The sequence below is a fragment of the Periophthalmus magnuspinnatus genome, chromosome 10 (genome assembly GCF_009829125.3).
Source record: "Periophthalmus magnuspinnatus isolate fPerMag1 chromosome 10, fPerMag1.2.pri, whole genome shotgun sequence".
Classification (NCBI taxonomy): Eukaryota; Metazoa; Chordata; class Actinopteri; order Gobiiformes; family Gobiidae; genus Periophthalmus; species Periophthalmus magnuspinnatus.
In genome coordinates, this window is record NC_047135.1 from 11,772,470 (window position 1) to 11,791,024 (window position 18,555).

The 18,555-nt window shown below is 39.0% G+C and overlaps 1 protein-coding gene across 1 annotated transcript in view; it reads left to right on the forward strand.

Annotated features, from left to right (window-relative positions):
* Positions 1 to 1,358: 1,358 nt before the first annotated feature.
* Positions 1,359 to 18,555, forward strand: part of si:ch211-26b3.4 (connector enhancer of kinase suppressor of ras 2) — a 116,673-nt gene continuing 99,476 nt past the window's right edge. Inside the window, exon 1 of the mRNA XM_055225075.1 lies at positions 1,359 to 1,683. Within this exon, the coding sequence (XP_055081050.1) occupies positions 1,620 to 1,683 (64 nt within the window). The 5' untranslated portion in view covers positions 1,359 to 1,619. The remainder of the gene's footprint in view (positions 1,684 to 18,555) is intronic.

Below are 18,555 nucleotides of genomic sequence, written 5' to 3' on the forward strand. Positions count from 1 at the left end.
GATTTCTGTCGAACCAGTTTCAGCCCAAACCAAACTTTGTGTGTCTCTCATCACAAGTTTTAAAATCTCATATATGAAATAATCACAGTTTACCACAGTGTGTCTTAAGATCTCCACTAAGTGAGTTTTACACATTGTATAGTTAACCTCCAGTGATAAGTGTTGTTCATTACTATACTCCCTCTATTGGTCTGCATAAAATAATATATGATATTAGGGGAATGTGTGTGTCAAATGTACATGAAGCATACATCATCACAATTCGTCCTATCCACTAGGCTGTAGGCTGCAATGTTACCACTTTTATCAGATCAAATAGGACTATAATAAAATCTGGTCTAGTATTGAATGATTGTTCAAAAATTATAGTATTTATTTTGGGGAAAATGCATTTTTCATTTAGATAACCAATTGCGGTAACTGTGATGTCCAAATGCTTTTTGTAATATGCAGACTAATTATATATCAAAATCATCTTTAATAAAAAAAAAGCATTGAAATAATGCCTCTTTCTTCTGTGAAATCATTATTATGTATTTTTTGTTCATAAATGTTAATTTGAGCTTTAGGACAGCTGCAGCACCACCAAAAACTCTCACTCACATTCAGGGGCACAAAACCTATAGTCTAACAACAATAACTGGTTTTGTGTGTGTTTATATCAAATGTCACAACATATCACAGCCTGTCTAATCTTTATTTCCCTTTCCCCAAGTTTGCTCTTGAAGTTTTGTTTTTTTTTTTGTTTTTTTACAGGTTAGTGCATGACGTCACCTCCCACAGATGCGCAGCAGGGGGCGCCCCTTCGCTGCATAGCAGAGGAACTCCTGACGCTTGAATTTCCCTTCAGTCAAAAACGGTGAAGTTCACTAAACCGATGGCATAAATGTCCTGCGCCTCCAGCACACGTGTTCATAACAGGCATGAGTCACTGCTACAAACGCAGTACAACTATTGCATTTTAATTTAGGCAATTTAAAAACTTGCTTGCTAATTAGCTATACATGCAATTTACTAAAATTATGTTTGAGGCTGCTACCCTGTTAAGCTATTTGTATTCCAGTGATGCATATTGTTTGTGAAAATGTGGCTCTCTTAACTGTTCTCTGCCTTCGGTGTAGAAGCCCTCGCTGTCATTATAGGTAAGTGCATGTGGGCGTAAAGCGGGAGCGACGTAGAGAAACCTCCCTGTGCCGCGCGCTGCACCATTCCCGGTCTGTTATGAGTGGTGGCCCTTGTGATGCTGCAGCGAGGCGAGGGGAGGGGCTCCAGCTCCTTCCATCGCCCACCAAAATCCCTCCTCTGAGCGCGGGAAGGCACGAGAACCCTCAGAGTGAGCGCGCGCAGAGAGGGAGAGAGAGGCAGGGAAGGAAAGCGCGAGGAGGAGGAGGAGGGAGAGAGCGCGCGTGTGTGTCTCCGTGTGTGCGTGGATTGCACCACCGCATCCCGTTCACCGTTTCTGCAGGCGGCCATGCTCACGTTGGAGAATTTACAAGTGTCGAGCTTTGCCTTTTTCTCACCTTTTACAACCGCTGTCTCTTTCCAGATGTGACTGACAAGGCGTTTTATGTCGCCCGCATTGAGTTCTGTGTCGTGCACCGCGGAGAGACTGTGACACCATGGCTTTGGTTATGGAGCCTATAAGTAAATGGACGCCAAAGCAAGTCCTGGACTGGATGAAAGGTAATGTAACACTTGTTTTATACGCGCTAACTGGCATTTAATTCACGCCTGGTGCGGTCATGCTGTGTGAATATGTGTCCTAGTGGGCACTGGCTGCGTGCATGTGCGTGCTCCTTGTACAGAAAACCCGCAAGCTGACGTATGATTTTCCAACCACTGATCAAAAAGTACAGTACAATGCGTTTCTAACCGGTGCAGTGACATTTTAACAGAAACAATTAACAGAGCGATGATCTTATTTGATCTTACTGCACCTTATTACAAACCAAGCCAGCACGGCAGCAGCGTAACAGCTCTCGTCAATGAACGTGAAGGATGGATATACAACCTATAACCCGTATCCAACAACCACATTGCTGTGTGTATGTGTGTGCATGTGCGTATGTGCGTATGATTAATGTAGTTAGCTGCGCCCCCCACCCCCCAGTGCCAACCGTACAGTCAGCTTCAGCACCATGGACAGCGCAATGCCGCCTGCCATATAAGGGAAGCGAGTCTTTTTTATGTTGCACGCTTTAGTGGCTCTGCAAAGCTGGATGAATGGGTAATAAGTAATCTTGTACAGTTTATTTTAGATAGTGGAGATACTGGATATGTGTGTGAATAGGGGACTGCTGAGGTGTAAAGCAAACTGTGGTTCTGGTGTAGGCCTATTGACAGACAATAGGAAGAGGTTTGTCCGCAATCTTTCCCTTTAAAAGAGAGACTTAATTGCTGCTATACTGTGATGATGACTCAAAACCTAGTCTAATCCGTATCAAGGCATTAGCGAGGAAGATGAGCCCCAAGATACTTCATAGTGCACACCAACATCCGATATGCAAGTGTCTGAATTCAAAAAGATGCATTTGAAAAGAACAGGAGTAAATCAATGTGAAATGAGCAGCTCACAGTAAAAATGACTAATATATAAACACATAGGATTTACAGAGGACTGAAGTTTCTACAAGCCTAAAAGTCAGTTCTAAATAGTGACTAAAATGCTACTATGATACTGAAACAATTAAACTAGTAGTAAATTACCTCCATCCATTTTCTTCAGCTTTATCCAAACATCTAAAACAATGTGGTTATACTTTGGTTAATTAATGACAAACACTACAATAAAGAGCATTTTAGGAAGTGTGACCAATCTGTGACTAATGCAAGAACTAAACCTAGGGAAATTCTAAGTATTGAGTAAGTATTAACCCAGGACTAAACCAGTTCTAAACAGCGATTGTAAAAAGAGAAAAGAACATATTTAACCTGGCCTACGGCTAAAGTCAGCACCAAATCATAACTAAACCAAATCCACTGCTAACTAAATCCAATTCTAGACCACAGTAGTGTAGGGGTGGGCAATATGCCAATAAATATAATCTTTCCATTTTGATTTTAAATCCACCTGTCACTCACTCGGAGTGTGGCAGAGACTGACTAATAGGAGGAGTGATTGGGAAAAAGTGTCTATGTTTGTGCATAAAGCTGCATTAAACAAAATATTTTTGAATCACAAAATGACAAAGTCACCAAAATAGCAAATATAGTAACAAGAATGAGATTACAGTTTTGATTTTTTATTGCATATCACCCAGTCTTATTGTAGTAAGAGATAGACCTAGGCCAAAAATGAATATAATCAAGACTAAATGAGAACTAAACTGGTGTAAACACTTGGATTGACCAGTAGTTCCCATACTCCTCAGTCACTTTGTATTCTGTACCCGAATATAAGACCCTGGAGTTTTTAGATATTTATGATCCAGTTGAATTTATTGGCCATTTTATTCCTGTAGCCTTGGTGACCACCCAAATGCTTGTATTTTTTAAAAGCAGATTTAAGAGGATATTGGTTCAGTTTGGTTACACTCTGGCCTTGTTATGACAGAGACAATAAGGTTAGGTCCATGTGACATCATGATATTATAGACTCTTTAGATTATTTAAAATTGAGCTGGAGGATAAGTTAGGATTCTTGTAGAATTTGCTGTTTAACTGTGAGATTGCAGAGTTGTTGGGCCTATCCACATGAAACACAAACTGAACAAAATTTAACGTCTTCATGTGAGCAAATAAACAAAAGTTAAATTATTTTTTAAATTTTTATTTTCTCACAGTAACTTCAGAAAGTGGTACCATTACTCAATACCAGAAATCAGTTGAAAAGACTTTAAGCCATAAGGTTAATATGGCAAGTTTGTGAAATCAATTCCCAATAAATAATTACATGGCTCAACATGTGGATCATAAGTTTGGATATTTCTTTCAAAAACAATAAATCCATAAAGTTATATTTGCTCCTGCCCTCAACCTGAAATTATGACATCAAATTGTAATACAAGAACACAACGTATTTATCCAGGTGTTTAATGGACTCTTCGTGCACATTGTGGTCAGGGTTTTTTGATTGTGTTTTGATGAGTGATTGTAGTACAGTAATGTCCTGGTTTATAATTGGTTCTCAGTCGGCAGCCATCCTCTGATCTGTGGAGGGCACTTCTGGAAATGCTTCGCGGTTGCTGTGTTCATTAAGAGACTGGCCATGGTTTGAATTTGGTTGGGAGGTTTATCTCTGCCACTCTGGTGCTTGTGGCTCTGATTTGCAAAATGAAAAATGGCTTGGCAACACGTACAAGAGGACTGTTAATGTGCAAATGGGTTTGGGTTAGCCAAATTGGATTTATATGTGCACTTTTATATTTTAGCTAAAACGGTTTTAGCAACTGTTAATACTGGGAGTACTGACCCTCTGTAATGTAGACAATATGTGTACATTTGCCTTTCTGTTATCAGTATCTGTGTGCTAGGCTGGGCAATATGGCATCCAAAATGTTATTGATTGATCACAGTATTTTTCTTTATCTTAATGTAAATAATTGAATGTATTGCAAGTAAAAAAGACATACTTTTAAAGCTATCTGATATCAAACCATAAAAGGTGGAAGTAGCTATTTAAATCTACATAGTTCATAGTTACGATGTACTGATAAGAGCAAGGGAGGTGCTCTGGGCATGTCCCACCAGGAGGAGGCCCCAGGGAAGACCCAGGACACGCTGGAGGGACTATGTCTCTTGGCTGGCCTGGGAACACCTTGGGGTCCCACCAGAGGAGCTGGAGGATGTGTCTGGGGTGAGGGAAGTCTGGGAGTCCCTGCTTAGACTGCTGCCCCTGCGACCCGGCCCTGGATAATTGGAAGAAAATGGATGGATGATAAGAGCAAAATTGGGTATCACGCGTTTTATGAGTGCAATTTAACACCACAATTTCTTCCTTTAAAGTCTGAACCCTGGTCCAAACATGCTTTTACTAGCAGAGGCTTGAATACAGACCTCCTGCCTTAAATTGCTCCAAAATGATAATTGACTATTTGAAACAACTGGATCTCAATTTGACAAAAAAAATATGGATTAACTGCACAGCCCTCCATGTGTGCTAAAAGCTCTCTTCAATTAGAGATGAACATTTGTTAGAAAACATGGGAGGACAAAGTGGAAAAATACAACTGTGAGGATGGTTGAAAGCAAAGAGTAAAGACCAGTATGAGGACATTAAACTACATTATAAACTACTTTTGTTGCTAATATTTCCTTTTTGTTTATCCACAAAAGATATCAAATGTAACCCATTCAGATGGATGAAAGGCCAAAGTAAATACTGTGATTTGTAGCCTGTCCCCTGGTCTGCTCCTGCTTAAAGACTGGTCTATGGGCCTCCTTCTAATAAGACCCAGGGCTCTGAAGGGAATGTATTTATCGACACCAGCAAATATCTGCCTGTTTTAACTCTTTACCCATGTCCGTAGCTTCAAATAACCAACCCCAGTGTAGTGCAAATAGAGATATTGTTTTGAAGCAAATAAAAGGAAGGAGGGTGGAGGGGTAGCAATAATGAACATAGCAACATGGACTACCATTTGGACTTTGTTTTCTATAAGATATCTATGTCCCAGCCTCCTCTCAGTCTTGTAGGGACCACTTATACGAGACTTGCGTTTGATGTTGTACCATGAAGAAGAAGTGCTTTGAAAATACACTCTAGATATCATCTTATAAGCTGCACTGCCTCCTCCCCATACTTATAGAGCAAGACATACCACACTGCTTGCATTGAGAAACTGTATATGATGAATATAGTTAAGAATCCACTCATAACTTATATATAATGATATATGAAGGAGGGAATCTAAATTTGATACCAAGTTAGAGTGTGATTTTTTGCAGACTAGGATGTAAATAGTGCACTTTTACATAATGGGATGATAGAAAATGATATTAGGAGAAGTCGTAGAAAGCTGTTTCAACGATTTATTTTAAAGGAATTTCAAACATATACTACACAAGCAATGCTGCCTCTTGTTGGGATACCTCACTTAGATTGGGTTTGGGTCAAGGTGCTATTAAAATGTAACATGGCTTAAATGCATCCAAGTGTACAGACATCACCATGTTCCAACCCTGCCTGAGTACATGCAGAAGTCTGGTAACTAAATTCTAAATAGTTGCAGCTATTTCATAATGTATTAGATGGGAGTTTTAATTATGCATACAGCATTGTGACTTGCATCAGAGAGTTAAATATAGCCCTCTCAAGCATTAGGGAGAATCACAGGCTACAGCTGCTCACTTTGGGGCATCCATTGTTGTAAAGATGAAATTTTGTGTGTTGAAGACAATTTTATTTTCCAAAATACATTATTCCTGAATGAAAAGGACACATAGATGATTCAATCAGGTCAAGTTACAGATTTTGAGTGTGTTTGTGAGCAATAAAAACACCTGTTATGAAGATATTTCTTGCCATACTGTGTAACATTTCAGGAAATTCAATAACATCCATGGAGACAATCAAATTTGAAATCTGAAAGACAGACATTTTCCTTAATGCATTTTTCAGTCTTTATGTATAGGCATGTATAATTATTCAAAAACCCAAAAGAAAGTTGCACTCCCTGTGTGATTCATAATGCATGGCCATATATATGCCATAGCATTGGTTCCCAAACAAGTTCCATTTTGTGGCACATGGATTCCCCTGCATTTTGTGTATTTGATTCATTCAGAATCAGTTTTATCTACATTTTTGTCTTCCTTTGGTTTACACCTTGGTTAAAACAAGTACTATAACAATGGTGTGTTGTACTCCTATTTTATACTTGGTTTAGCTCAAGTTTAAACATGAAATAGTCCTATTAAAGACCTGGTTTACATCTGGTGGTTCTGGAAAGGTCAAAGTATTTCTTAGGTGGTAATTGGTTTGAAAAGTTTGAGATTTGTTGGTCTGTGGGATTCTCTGCACTCTAGTTAAGAAATCCTGACACAGCTAGCTTAGCGTTAGCAGCAGGCCAAGTCTCCCCGGTCTCTGCTCTCTGTGGCTGCTGTGGAGGAGCTTCATATAAAGATGAGTCATCGGGGTTTGTTTTGATTTGAACACCCACACAGACCGGAGGAGTTTCCTTCTTTGCGTGAGTGTATGGATCTATGAAGACGCAACTGACGCGATAAGTGACGTGTATAATCTGATCATGCCGGGTGAATATCCGACCACCTAGTACTGCATTCTGCAAAAAAATCACCCTACACACAGTGCACGCGGAGACTACTGATGCATGTACTGACGGGAAAATGAATAAGGCACTTTGCTACAGTCATCTATCTTCTGTATTGGTGCAAAATCTAAAAATAACCATGACAGTGAGGTTGAGATCATACTTACTCCCTATAGACGTCTGTATAGTGACTGTGGCATTTGGTAATACATTGTAAATGCCCACTAGACACAGCGGTGTTCTGGAGGTTTTCTATATGATGTTTTAGGGAAGCAGTCTTGTTTTCTATATTGTCCCATACTGGGTGGTAAGCTGTCTTTTGTTCAAACTATGCCCAGATGTTTATGGGTTACTGCTGATTTAAGCTAGATGGATGCAATGTAACAATGTATTTATTTATTTTTTTTTATTATTTAGAAATTGCTTGTCATTGTGCGGTATAATGTACATACATTTTCTTCAAAGATGCACTATTTAACATTTGTTGGTGGTGTTTGTTACTTAGCCTGTAATGTTCCTAATCAATTACAGGTGTTTTTGTTTTAGAAAAAAAAATACTCTTTTCTCTCCACAGATCTGATCTGTATCTCCATGGAGTGTTTTTCTGGAACATTCGCTTCAAAGCAATAACATCTCCATGGATCTACAATGCAGATGGGGGATCTTCCACTAGAAAAGTTACTTAGTTCACCTTTTTTGGCAGATGTGAAACCTGTTCCCCCTCCCCACACCCGTGCTCTCTCATCTTCTTCTGTCAGACCACGGCTGGCACACTATCAGACAGCAATAACATAGATAGAATCTAGTGGTCATATGTGAGAATACAACAGGGGGAGGTCAGTCAAATTACAGATGACTTTAAATTGAAGATATAAACTTAGATCTTAGTCAAAGAAAAGAAATGGGTGGAAAAGGGAGTTAAAGGAGCAATATTTGTTTGGAAAGACAATCCTTCCTTGAACAGGAATGGGGACCTCAGACATCATCTATCCCCTATCTATAATTCCATCTTCAGCCCCAAAGCAAAACAAAGAAAACAATACGGCTAGCCAGGATGCTAAGTGTGAAATCACTCATTAGGGGCCTGAATGACTATGCTAAGTAAGACTCAGGCACAGTGCACACTTCGGATAACTAAACAGACCTAACCTACACACGGAAACTGTAAACATTAGGTGTTTTGAGTTTCAGTGTAGTTGGCTCCACCCTTCAGCTAAGGTAGTGTCCACCAGTATTCTGACCAGAACTGAAGGAGCACCTTGAATGAGCAGCGAAACGTTTTCACTCTTACAACGTTTGGTCCAGTTGACAGATTTTATAATTTTCTTATGAAGATATAAACCAATAAAAAAATCACTATGTGTGATGTTGATCTACTTTCAACCACTTCTTCACATAGTACTTAGTTATTTTTAGTGCAAAGAAGTAGCTTTACTTACAGTAATACCCTTCCCCAATGCTGATCTGTATTACAGTTGGCTCATGGATTATATAGTTGTGTTCCCAGATGGTGCACTTTTACATCTGTGTAGTGTTATATCATTAACAGTGAGTAACATAAAGATTCATATAATGGGTGGTGTGTGGCGTTCACACAGCCTACTATAATGCTGGATGTGATGTGATGAAAAAGTACAGTTATATATATATATATAGATAGATTGATTGATAGATAGGTATAGATATGAACTTGCTCATGGATTTCAAAAATATAATCTTCTTATCACTATGTAATATACTTGCCCATATTTGTCACACTAACATATTTCAAGGCATTATTAATCTACATTGTGAGTCAGGTTTTAAACTACTAAACACTACACAACGACAACATCTGGATCTTCTTTCTGTTTCTTTGGTTATTCTATAGGTCATAGGGGGAATAAAAGATTACTTCATTTTATAAAGGGTTATTTAATATTTTGCACTAAACACATTCTGGCCATAAATTAAACATAACTTAAACATAAATTACAAGCCTTAACCTAGTTTTGAGGTAGCGCTTTTTTTTTTCCTCCAAAGTTAGTGTTATAAAAGATTGCTTTACACTTCTGATTTAGTTCCTTGTGGTAAGAATATTGCAGTTTTACATTTCAGTTTTTGCTCACATGTTAATCACCTGGAATTGTTTACAATGTGCACAGAATTTTAACCATAAATCGACAAACTAAACACAAAACCACAATACTTGTCAAAACACCATGCATGTCCCTGACCTGTCAATCACCCATTTGAAAAAAGGATTCTGGATCTCAGGTAAATTGTACAGTCTTAAACCATAGCAGTGAGCTCTGTTGCATGCTGATTTGGCCCATGTGTTTATTTTTTCAAATCCTACTCTGGTTGATGTTTGTGCTTGTTGTTTGGTTGTTTGTGTCTCCTGGTGAGCAGCCTCTTGTTCACTAGGTCCCACACTGCGTCCCCTGATTTAGCCTCCTGCCGACATGTGAGCAAAGTCAGTCAGAAAACACACTTCCCTATGCGTTAAAGATTAAAGAACCTTGCCTTATTATGGGGAAGCACAAGTCCTCCATTTTTTTACATCTTTTTACTTTAACAACCCTCATATTAAAATGCATCAAGAAGGCAGAGACGTGTGGGAACTGAAAGGCACTGTACTTGATTTTTGCTGTTTTAAAGACTCGAAAAACAGCACTAGTTCAAGTCACGTTACGCAATTTGAACATCCTAATTATTCTCCATGATGATTTTATAAGCACTTTTCACAACTTTCAGAAGCTAGTGCAGAATTTTGCCATCATGGTTAAGCTAACAATAACTAGCATGCTAACAGTACACTTCTTGACAATAAAACACTTTATAATTAGACACGGACAGCATGCAGCTGGCATATTTTGCCCTCAAGAGCTGCTAAACAATATATCTGGGGTAAGACAAATTTTGCTCAAATACATGTGAAAAAATTGGGTACAGGGTCTTTAATGCCGTAGTCAGAGAAATATGGTATGCATGCACAGTAGATAGGATTGATAGGATTTCTACAGACTTGCATTTTTGCACACAAACTTCGGAGATGTAAATGTGGGGCATCCGTCGTCAAGGAAACCAGATCTGATGGAAGCAAAGCATATGCTGGATAATGGGCAAATACAATTCACATCACGCTTGAGAGAAATATGTTCAAACTGAGAACTGCAAAATGTGTGCTAGATCTAATGTGCATGATGATTTTATGATTGTTTATGGTTACTGACATAATGAACACCCGTTAATTCACTTTCATGTACATTTACTAATACATCAACATCAAGTATGTGACTAGCTTTATCACATTATATAAATGTTAATCTAAGGGTTGCACAATATAATAATAATATTGTAATCAAATCAGATTTTAATATTCATTTGCCAGTTCCTATTTATATTTCCACTCAAATGTTGATGCTCCAGTGTTTACTGTGAGCACTTTGAACAGTACCCTACTTAAACATATCTTGCAGCCCTACTTTAGCCATACCTTCTTGAAATATACTGAATGGAAGTCAAATTTTGCTTCTAAAATGTATTAAACTTATTATTCATTATATTGATTATATTGTGACCTAAATAATCACAATAATCAATTTACTGAACAATTTTGACATCCCTAATGCATACTTATACACACTGGTCAGTCGTTTATGTTATGAACAGACAGTCTTAAACTTAAAGTGCTGCATATAAAGTGTTCTGCAGAGGAGGAGGACAGGAGTCAGTGGAGAATGAGGAGGCTGTAGTGGGCATCATATCAAAGCACTGGCTCTATCCGGCACTGGGACAGAGAGCCCTGTGTGTTTAATGGGCTTAACAGGGACCAAACTGCACCTGCATTTGTGGGAAGGGGACACAAAATACACCTCCAACAATGTTTACCAGGACTGTACTAGACTGCAGTAGAAATTAGATAGAAAGAAGTGTAAAACTACATAATTCATGATCATTGTGGATAGCATACTGAGCTAACCTCATTGGTTAACCTGATCAGGAGAATGACTGTATTTGTTCAAATCCTTTCACATGTTTTGGCCAATCATGATTCAATGATAATATGAATTCAGTAGGCACATTTGACAAAACTTGACAAAATCAAATAAAATGGAAAATTGACATTAATCAATATAAGAAACAAAAAATATTAATTTTGTTCATACTTCCCCCAGTAAGATCCTATGTTCTGTTCTAGGATAGGTTTTGGCTGTATTTTGTAAGTGTATAGAGCTTCTTAACCCTGCATTGACAGTGAGACAGTTGATCCTTAACCCTTCTCTCTCTCTCTTGTTCTTTCTTTCTTTCTTTCTTTCGTCCTTTCTTTCTCTCATCTCTTTCTGTCTCATGCCACCCTTGCACCCTTGCTCTCTCTCTATTTCTCTCTCTATATATATTTCTTTCTCTCTCTCTTTTTCTCTCTCTCTCTGTGTGGAGGTATAAAATGTGGATGAAGTTGTCAACATGAGATGCTAAGGACAGTCACCACAGTGGGACGTGGTAATGGAGCGCTTCAGTGCCTATCTATCCCCCAAATAAAATCTTTTGACACTGGGAAAAGCAGTGCATTCAAAACCAAACGTATTCCTTTTCAGTTCAGTAGAGCCATGTTTGATCTCTAAAATGTAAATGCCAGTCCCAATCTGTGCAGGAAATAAAGTCAAAATTTTGAAAATTACATCAAATAACTGACTTCTAAAATGTTCCTTTTTCCATTATTGTCACATTTTTACAGCAGCAAGTTTATATACTCTTGGTGTCATTCATATTCCAAGTTAGGAGGGAACCTATGTTAAATTAATATCTAAATTGTTATCAATAAATTAGGCAGATATTAAAAAACTAAGTAAAATGGAATCTAAAAATTAGTCATATTCATATCCATGTAGACAAGCAGGTGACAGGTCAGATCTGTGAAGAGGTGACGCTGCTAACAATGAGAATGCATGTTTTTAAAGCATCTACATCAGGGGTGGGCAAACTTTTTGACACACGGGCCACAATAGGTTCTAAAATATAAATATTACATTAGAGATTTGGCCTGTAACATGTAGCAAAGCATGCAAGGCTCATTGTACAAATTGTTTTCCAAATGCATTAATTAAATTAATAATGTATTTATTAAATTTCAGGTAAATAAACACAGCAGAAAAACTTTGAACAAGGTTTACCCTTACCTATTTTAATATAATTTGGTCACGTTCGGCGGGCCGGATTAATAAGGCCAAAGGGCCGTGTGCGGCCCCCGGGTCAAAGTAAAGAAAACCTCATGTATTGTCTATGCAAACCACAATATATCAGCCATGGAGGCACAGAACATGAAGGCTGTTTTTGTAGCTTTCCAATATTGTAAAACTGTATGTACTGTATGCTCTGGCTCCGTGTGAATACATCCGGATGATTATGAAAACTGCATGTGTATATGCCTTATTTGCTGTACCGCCATGTCTCTCAGGGGAAACAGGAAGCTGCTTATGAGTTGATCCAATGCATTTCTTTCTTCACTCATGCAGAAGTGTGCTGTGTGTTTGCCATAATTCAGATTCACATGCAGACAAAACATGAGCTTGGCTCTGTGTTTAGCGATGTATACTGCCACATAGAATATTATATTGTGAATTTAGGGATGGGCAAGATTTATCAACATTAATATTATATTTATTTATGCCATAAAAAGGTAATTACAGCCATCTGCTGCTTGAGAGTTCACACTTCTCTGTGATTTGATAATCCACTTGTCACTCACTCAGAGGCTGACCAATAGGAGAAGTGGGTGGTGTCAAGTTTCTGTGTTTGAGCACATAGGGTTAATCATAATAATATTGGCCATGATAATCATTGCCCTGGTACAGATATATTGTATAAGAAGCTCTTGAAGTCAATATAAGTCTGCTGAATGCTGTCTGCATCTAATTAGAAAGCGTTTCATTGATCAGGAAGTGTGCATTAGCATGCCAATTGTTGTTAGCAAAATTCTAAATAGCATTGGTCTCTGAGAGTTGCGAAGAGAACTTATAAACTCATCGTGGTGAATAATTAGGATATTCAGAATGCATAAGGTAAGTAACGAAATAACTTTGGACCACTGCAAAATGTTTAAAATGAACTACTTCTGTTTGTCACATTTCTAAAACAGTAAAAATCAAGTACAGCGCCTTTAAGGTAATACTGGACAAAAAGTTGATATATAATAGTTGTGACAGGTCTAATGTATGTGTTGGATAGTAGAAATAGCCACTATACTGTAAGGCCTTTTCTTGCCCTGCGTCTCTTAGCTGGGCCCCATGTGCAGTTATGTGCAGTGGGAGATGCCATATGAATCCAGATCAGCACTTTGTCCTGGGGGGAGGCGGGCTTGCACGTGATCCAACTGAGCAGCTGTGCTTGTTATACTTATGGAATACTATATAGCCCACTTTATATTTCTATTTACAGTTACATCACTCTTATAAGATATAGACTCTGTGCATGTATAGTTTAAACAACATCACATTTTGAGAACAATATTGACTAGGCTGCATTCACACTATGCTCGTTTGGTTCTGGTCTAGTCCTGGCTTAATTCTGGCCTGGTCCAGGTTCAGTTCCAGGTTCAGCCACTATTATTCCCAATTCGGATCTTTTGTATGGGAATATGTTACAATTTGATTATCTAATATTGCAGTGAATTGGTATAGTAATTAGTAGTAGTAATAGTAGTAGTAGTATTAGTCCTCATATTTGTAGTTTTAATCTATATGAAGGTGTAGGAATGCAGTTCTTTTTACTTTTACACAGGTAATGATTGGAGATAGTTTGATCCTACACTGTCTTTTTTCTCTGTTGGAAGCCTTTGTATGTAGTAGTTGTAGCAGCAGCAGTACTACTACTACTACTACTACTACTACTACTACTACTACTAGTAGTAGTAGTAGTAGTAGTAGTAGTAGTAGTAGTAGTAGTAGTAGTAGTAGTAGTAGTAGTAGTAGTACTCCTCATTAGTTTTAGTTAGTTAGTTTAGTTGTTTTAGTTGCCTTGGTAACTGCTATAGATGTGTAGGTGTAGGAATGCAATATTTTTTACTTTTACACAAGTAATGATTCGAGAAAGTTTGATCCTACACTGATCTAAGTTAGTATGTCTTTTTTTCTCAGTTGGAAGCCTTTTTATCCATGGTGGAGAAGTAGGACAGAGCTGTACAATGACACTTCCTCTGAGGATCCAGCGGGAAACCATTTTGATTTCTTATTCATAACCTCATCACATACGCTCACATGTTAAACTGTAGGTCAGGACTGAAGAGAGAGGCTGCAGTTAATGATGGAATAAATGAGACCAAAAGTGTGATTAAATCTGGTTTTGTCCATCTGCAATTAAGGTTTAAGGTACAGGGTGGATGATTCTTGGTCAACTGTAGAGACAAGGAAATTAGGGTGAAAAAAGGTGTTTATTGAACACCTTGAAACATTGAAAATATTTAAACATTTACGTGCAGAGGTGTAAAGGGAGCTAGCAAATAAATCAGCTAAATCATGGCCTGAAACGATGCCCGATTATTTTTCAATTTTAAATATAACCTTTTTTTTTCCCTTTATTGTTTCACACTATGATACAAGTATCCCATGAATAGGACAAATTTTGACCTTTCTAGAACAGTTTTATACTGGCTGGATCGATATCAGAACTATTGTCCTTTTTTTTTTCTATAGTAACTTGCAAAATACGCTCTCTTTGTTTAGAGACAAGGTGAACCTTTTTGCCTGTTTTTGTGTATAAATTCAATTACATATTTTTTTTTAAATTTTACTTTACAAATTGTACAAATATATTCCTTAACTGTCCTCCTTCTAATTTTAAACCATACCCAGCAACTCATGACAGTAAAGACCATATATTGAAAAATCACATCATATTCTGAAGTTACTTTTTACTTGAATACATGTTTTTCTGCCATTTATAGAGTTAACCCCCCCTTCTCTCTTATGTCTCTATATGGACAGTCTCATTCTCTGAGCAGCCTGTGTTTGACTGGGGGCTGCCTCTTTGCCTCACGTCTCTGCATTACTGAGGGAGCTTCTGTAGCTTCTGGCCACTGAAATCAATGTGCTCGGTCCAGTTGCTCTTATCTCTGCCAGCAACCATCTGATTTATTAGACTACACATTGCACTATATTTTCTTTGTTGTGTGGGATTTGAAAGCCTATGAAAGGTGTATGAAAACATACCTCATTTGAATATAACGCTGGTGTGCTACAGTGGAGGGAGGACGTAAAATCAATGTGAAGCTTAATGAACATTTTGAATTTCATTAGCTTATAGTTTTTGGGGTTTTTTTGTGTTTGCACTCAAACTGTGTGTGCTCTCTTTCAGTTAGTACAAGGATCCCTATGCCTCAAAAGTAGTACTACAGTGTGATACTGTTTGTACATACTTACTTCATTAATTACCAAAATGTTGTAATGTTGTAATCAGAAATACAGTTACTTATCTGGGCTTATTCTGACATTTTAATTAAAAATGAAAAAGGCAAAATAATTTAGATCCTGTACTGATTTTTTTTTTTTTTTTCCGTCTTTCATGGTCACATTTTTATATAGTGCTTTTCCACCTTCAAAGCACTAAAGGCGCTTTACATCAGGGAACCACTCACCCATTCGCACACACATTAATAATAATAATAATAATAATAATAATAATAATAATGGCTTACACTTGTAATGTGCTTTTCAAAGCCTCTCAAAGTGCTACACTATAGTCATTATTCATTCATTTCCACACTTGGTGATGGGAAGCTACTATTGTAGCCACAGCTGTCCTGGGGCAGACTGACGGAAGCGAGGCTGCCAATCTGCGCCATTGGCCCCTCCGACCACCACCTATCATTCGCACACACACCACTTTCATACTAGGCAATGTGGGTGACGTGTCCGACCTTCGGGTTGGGGGACCAACACTCTAACCACTGAGCCACTGTCGCCCCCATTCATACACCACAGACATACATACACAGACAATGAAGGCAAGGTGAGTTAAGTGTCTTGCCCAATGACAGCATTCATCTGTGGGAGCTGGAATCGCACTGCCATTCTGTGGGTGAGTGGATCTGAACGCTTAACCAATGATGTTTATGTTGAGAGTGGGATTTGAAGCGCCAACCTTCAGATCAGTGAACAAACTGAGCTACTGTCGGTCTTCATGCATTTGCTGTTGTTGTTGTTTTTGTGCCATTAATTAAAGGTTTTGCTGAACAGAACAAGTATAAAACATAGGCAATGCTAAAATCAGGTCAACAAATAGATTTTTTACAATATCCTTTTTAATAGGGCTGCAAAATCTGAATTTGGATGGACACAATTATCAAATCGCAAAGGCTGCAATTTTTGAAGTATCATAGTTTCCTCCATGAACTAGAAAATATTCTGTCTTATTATGCATAAAAACTGCTTACCCTGTAGTTCAGATCTAAACAAGCATGATACTTGTATTAGTTTGTGCGTTCATATTTCAGTCTTTTGGCCAACTTTCCTAGGTGTGTTTAAAATGTGAACTTCGAACAGAATCCTATTATTAAAACATCAAATCTAATTACAATCCTTAAAATCACACTTATTTTTCCCAAATCCTTCAAACCTACTTTTTAATACTATTTTTATCACATCTCTTTCGGCAGTAGTTTTCTCCTCTTCTCCTACCTTACACTACTGTGATGTGCAGAGTGTGTTTGTGCTTCGTCGCTGGGGAGCCTTTCTATTAAAACAATGCTCCTCCGTGTCGCGGTGTGTGAGATCTGAAATTGCTCTGCTGCTCCATTTGTAACAAGATTGTTTGTCCATGTCAGTCAGATCAACACGGGCGTATATCTTGTCTCCTGTCCCGCGGCGAATCGTGCGTTTGGAAATGTGATGGTTCTCGTTGGTCCTTTGTCTCTGGATTTGTTTATTTTTGTGTGTGCTGTGTGTCTTTGCGTGTGTAGGTTTAACTTGGAAGGTGCTACCTTGCTCTCTGCACCCTGTCAGATGCAGCTCCCTGGGGCTTCACTGTTTCCCTCACAGCGCCACAGTGACACACGTAATTGTTTTAGTGTGGCTATGCAAAGAGGGAGGAACAGCAGCAGTAGTAGTATTAGTAGTAGTAGTAGTACTACTGGGGCAACAGCGGCTCAGTGGTTAGAGTGTTGGTCCCCCAACCCAAAGGTCGGAGGATCAAGGATCTGTCATTGTGTCCTTAAGCAAGACAAGACAGACCTAGTATGAAAGTGGTGTGTGTGCGAATGATAGGTGGTGGTCGGAGGGGCTGATGGCGCAGATTGGCAGCCTCGCATCCGTCAGTCTGCCTCAGGGCAGCTGTGGCTACAATAGTAGCTTACCATCACCAAGTGTGGAAATGAATGAATATTGACTATAGTGTAGCACTTTGACAAGCCTGTAAAGCGCATTACAAGTGTAACGCATTATTATTATTAGTAATAGTAGTAGTAGTATTTTTTCATGACAGCTCCATGATGACACATGGAATTATATGTGTGTGTGGTCATGAACAGGATGTAGTAGTAATAGTAGTAGCAGAAGTAGCTGTCGTTTTTTTCATTAAACATTCTTCTTTGTAATTGTGGGGCGATTGAGGTTGTAAAAAATGACACCCAAATATTAAAATCAGTATTAAAACTAGATGCTCAGGCTCAAGTATCTAAAAATCACATAAACAGAACAAATATTGAACTTTACTGGACAGTTTTACATTTTGTTAGTTTATATCAGAACTATTGCAAGACCACGTGATATATATTGTATGAACAGTAGCAGTAGTATTAGCAGTAGTAGCGCTGAACCTTCCATCCATTTTCTTCCACTTATCCGGAGCCCGGTCGCGGGGGCAGCAGTCTAAGCAGGGACTCCCAAACTTCCCTCACCCCAGACACGTCCTCCAGCTCCTCCAGTGGGATCCCAAGGCGTTCCCAGGCCAGCCGAGAGACATAGTCCCTCCAGCGTGTCCTGGGTCTTCCCCAGGGCCTCCTCCCGGTGGGACATGCCCAGAACACCTCCCTAGGGAGGCGTCCAGGAGGCATCCTGAGCAGATGCCTGAGCCACCTCAGCTGGCTCCTCTCAACGTGTAGGAGCAGCGGCTCTACTCCAAGCTCCTCCCGTGTGACTGAGCTCCTCACCCTATCCCTAAGGGTGCACCCAGCCACTCTGCGGAGGAAACCCATTTCGGCCGCTTGTATCCGCGACCTTGTCCTTTCGGTCATTACCCATAGCTCAAGACCATAGGTGAGGGTAGGAACGTAGATTGACCGGTAAATCGAGAGCTTCGCCTTCCGGCTCAGCTCCTTCTTCACCACAACAGACCGATACAGCGACCACATCACTGCAGACGCTGCACC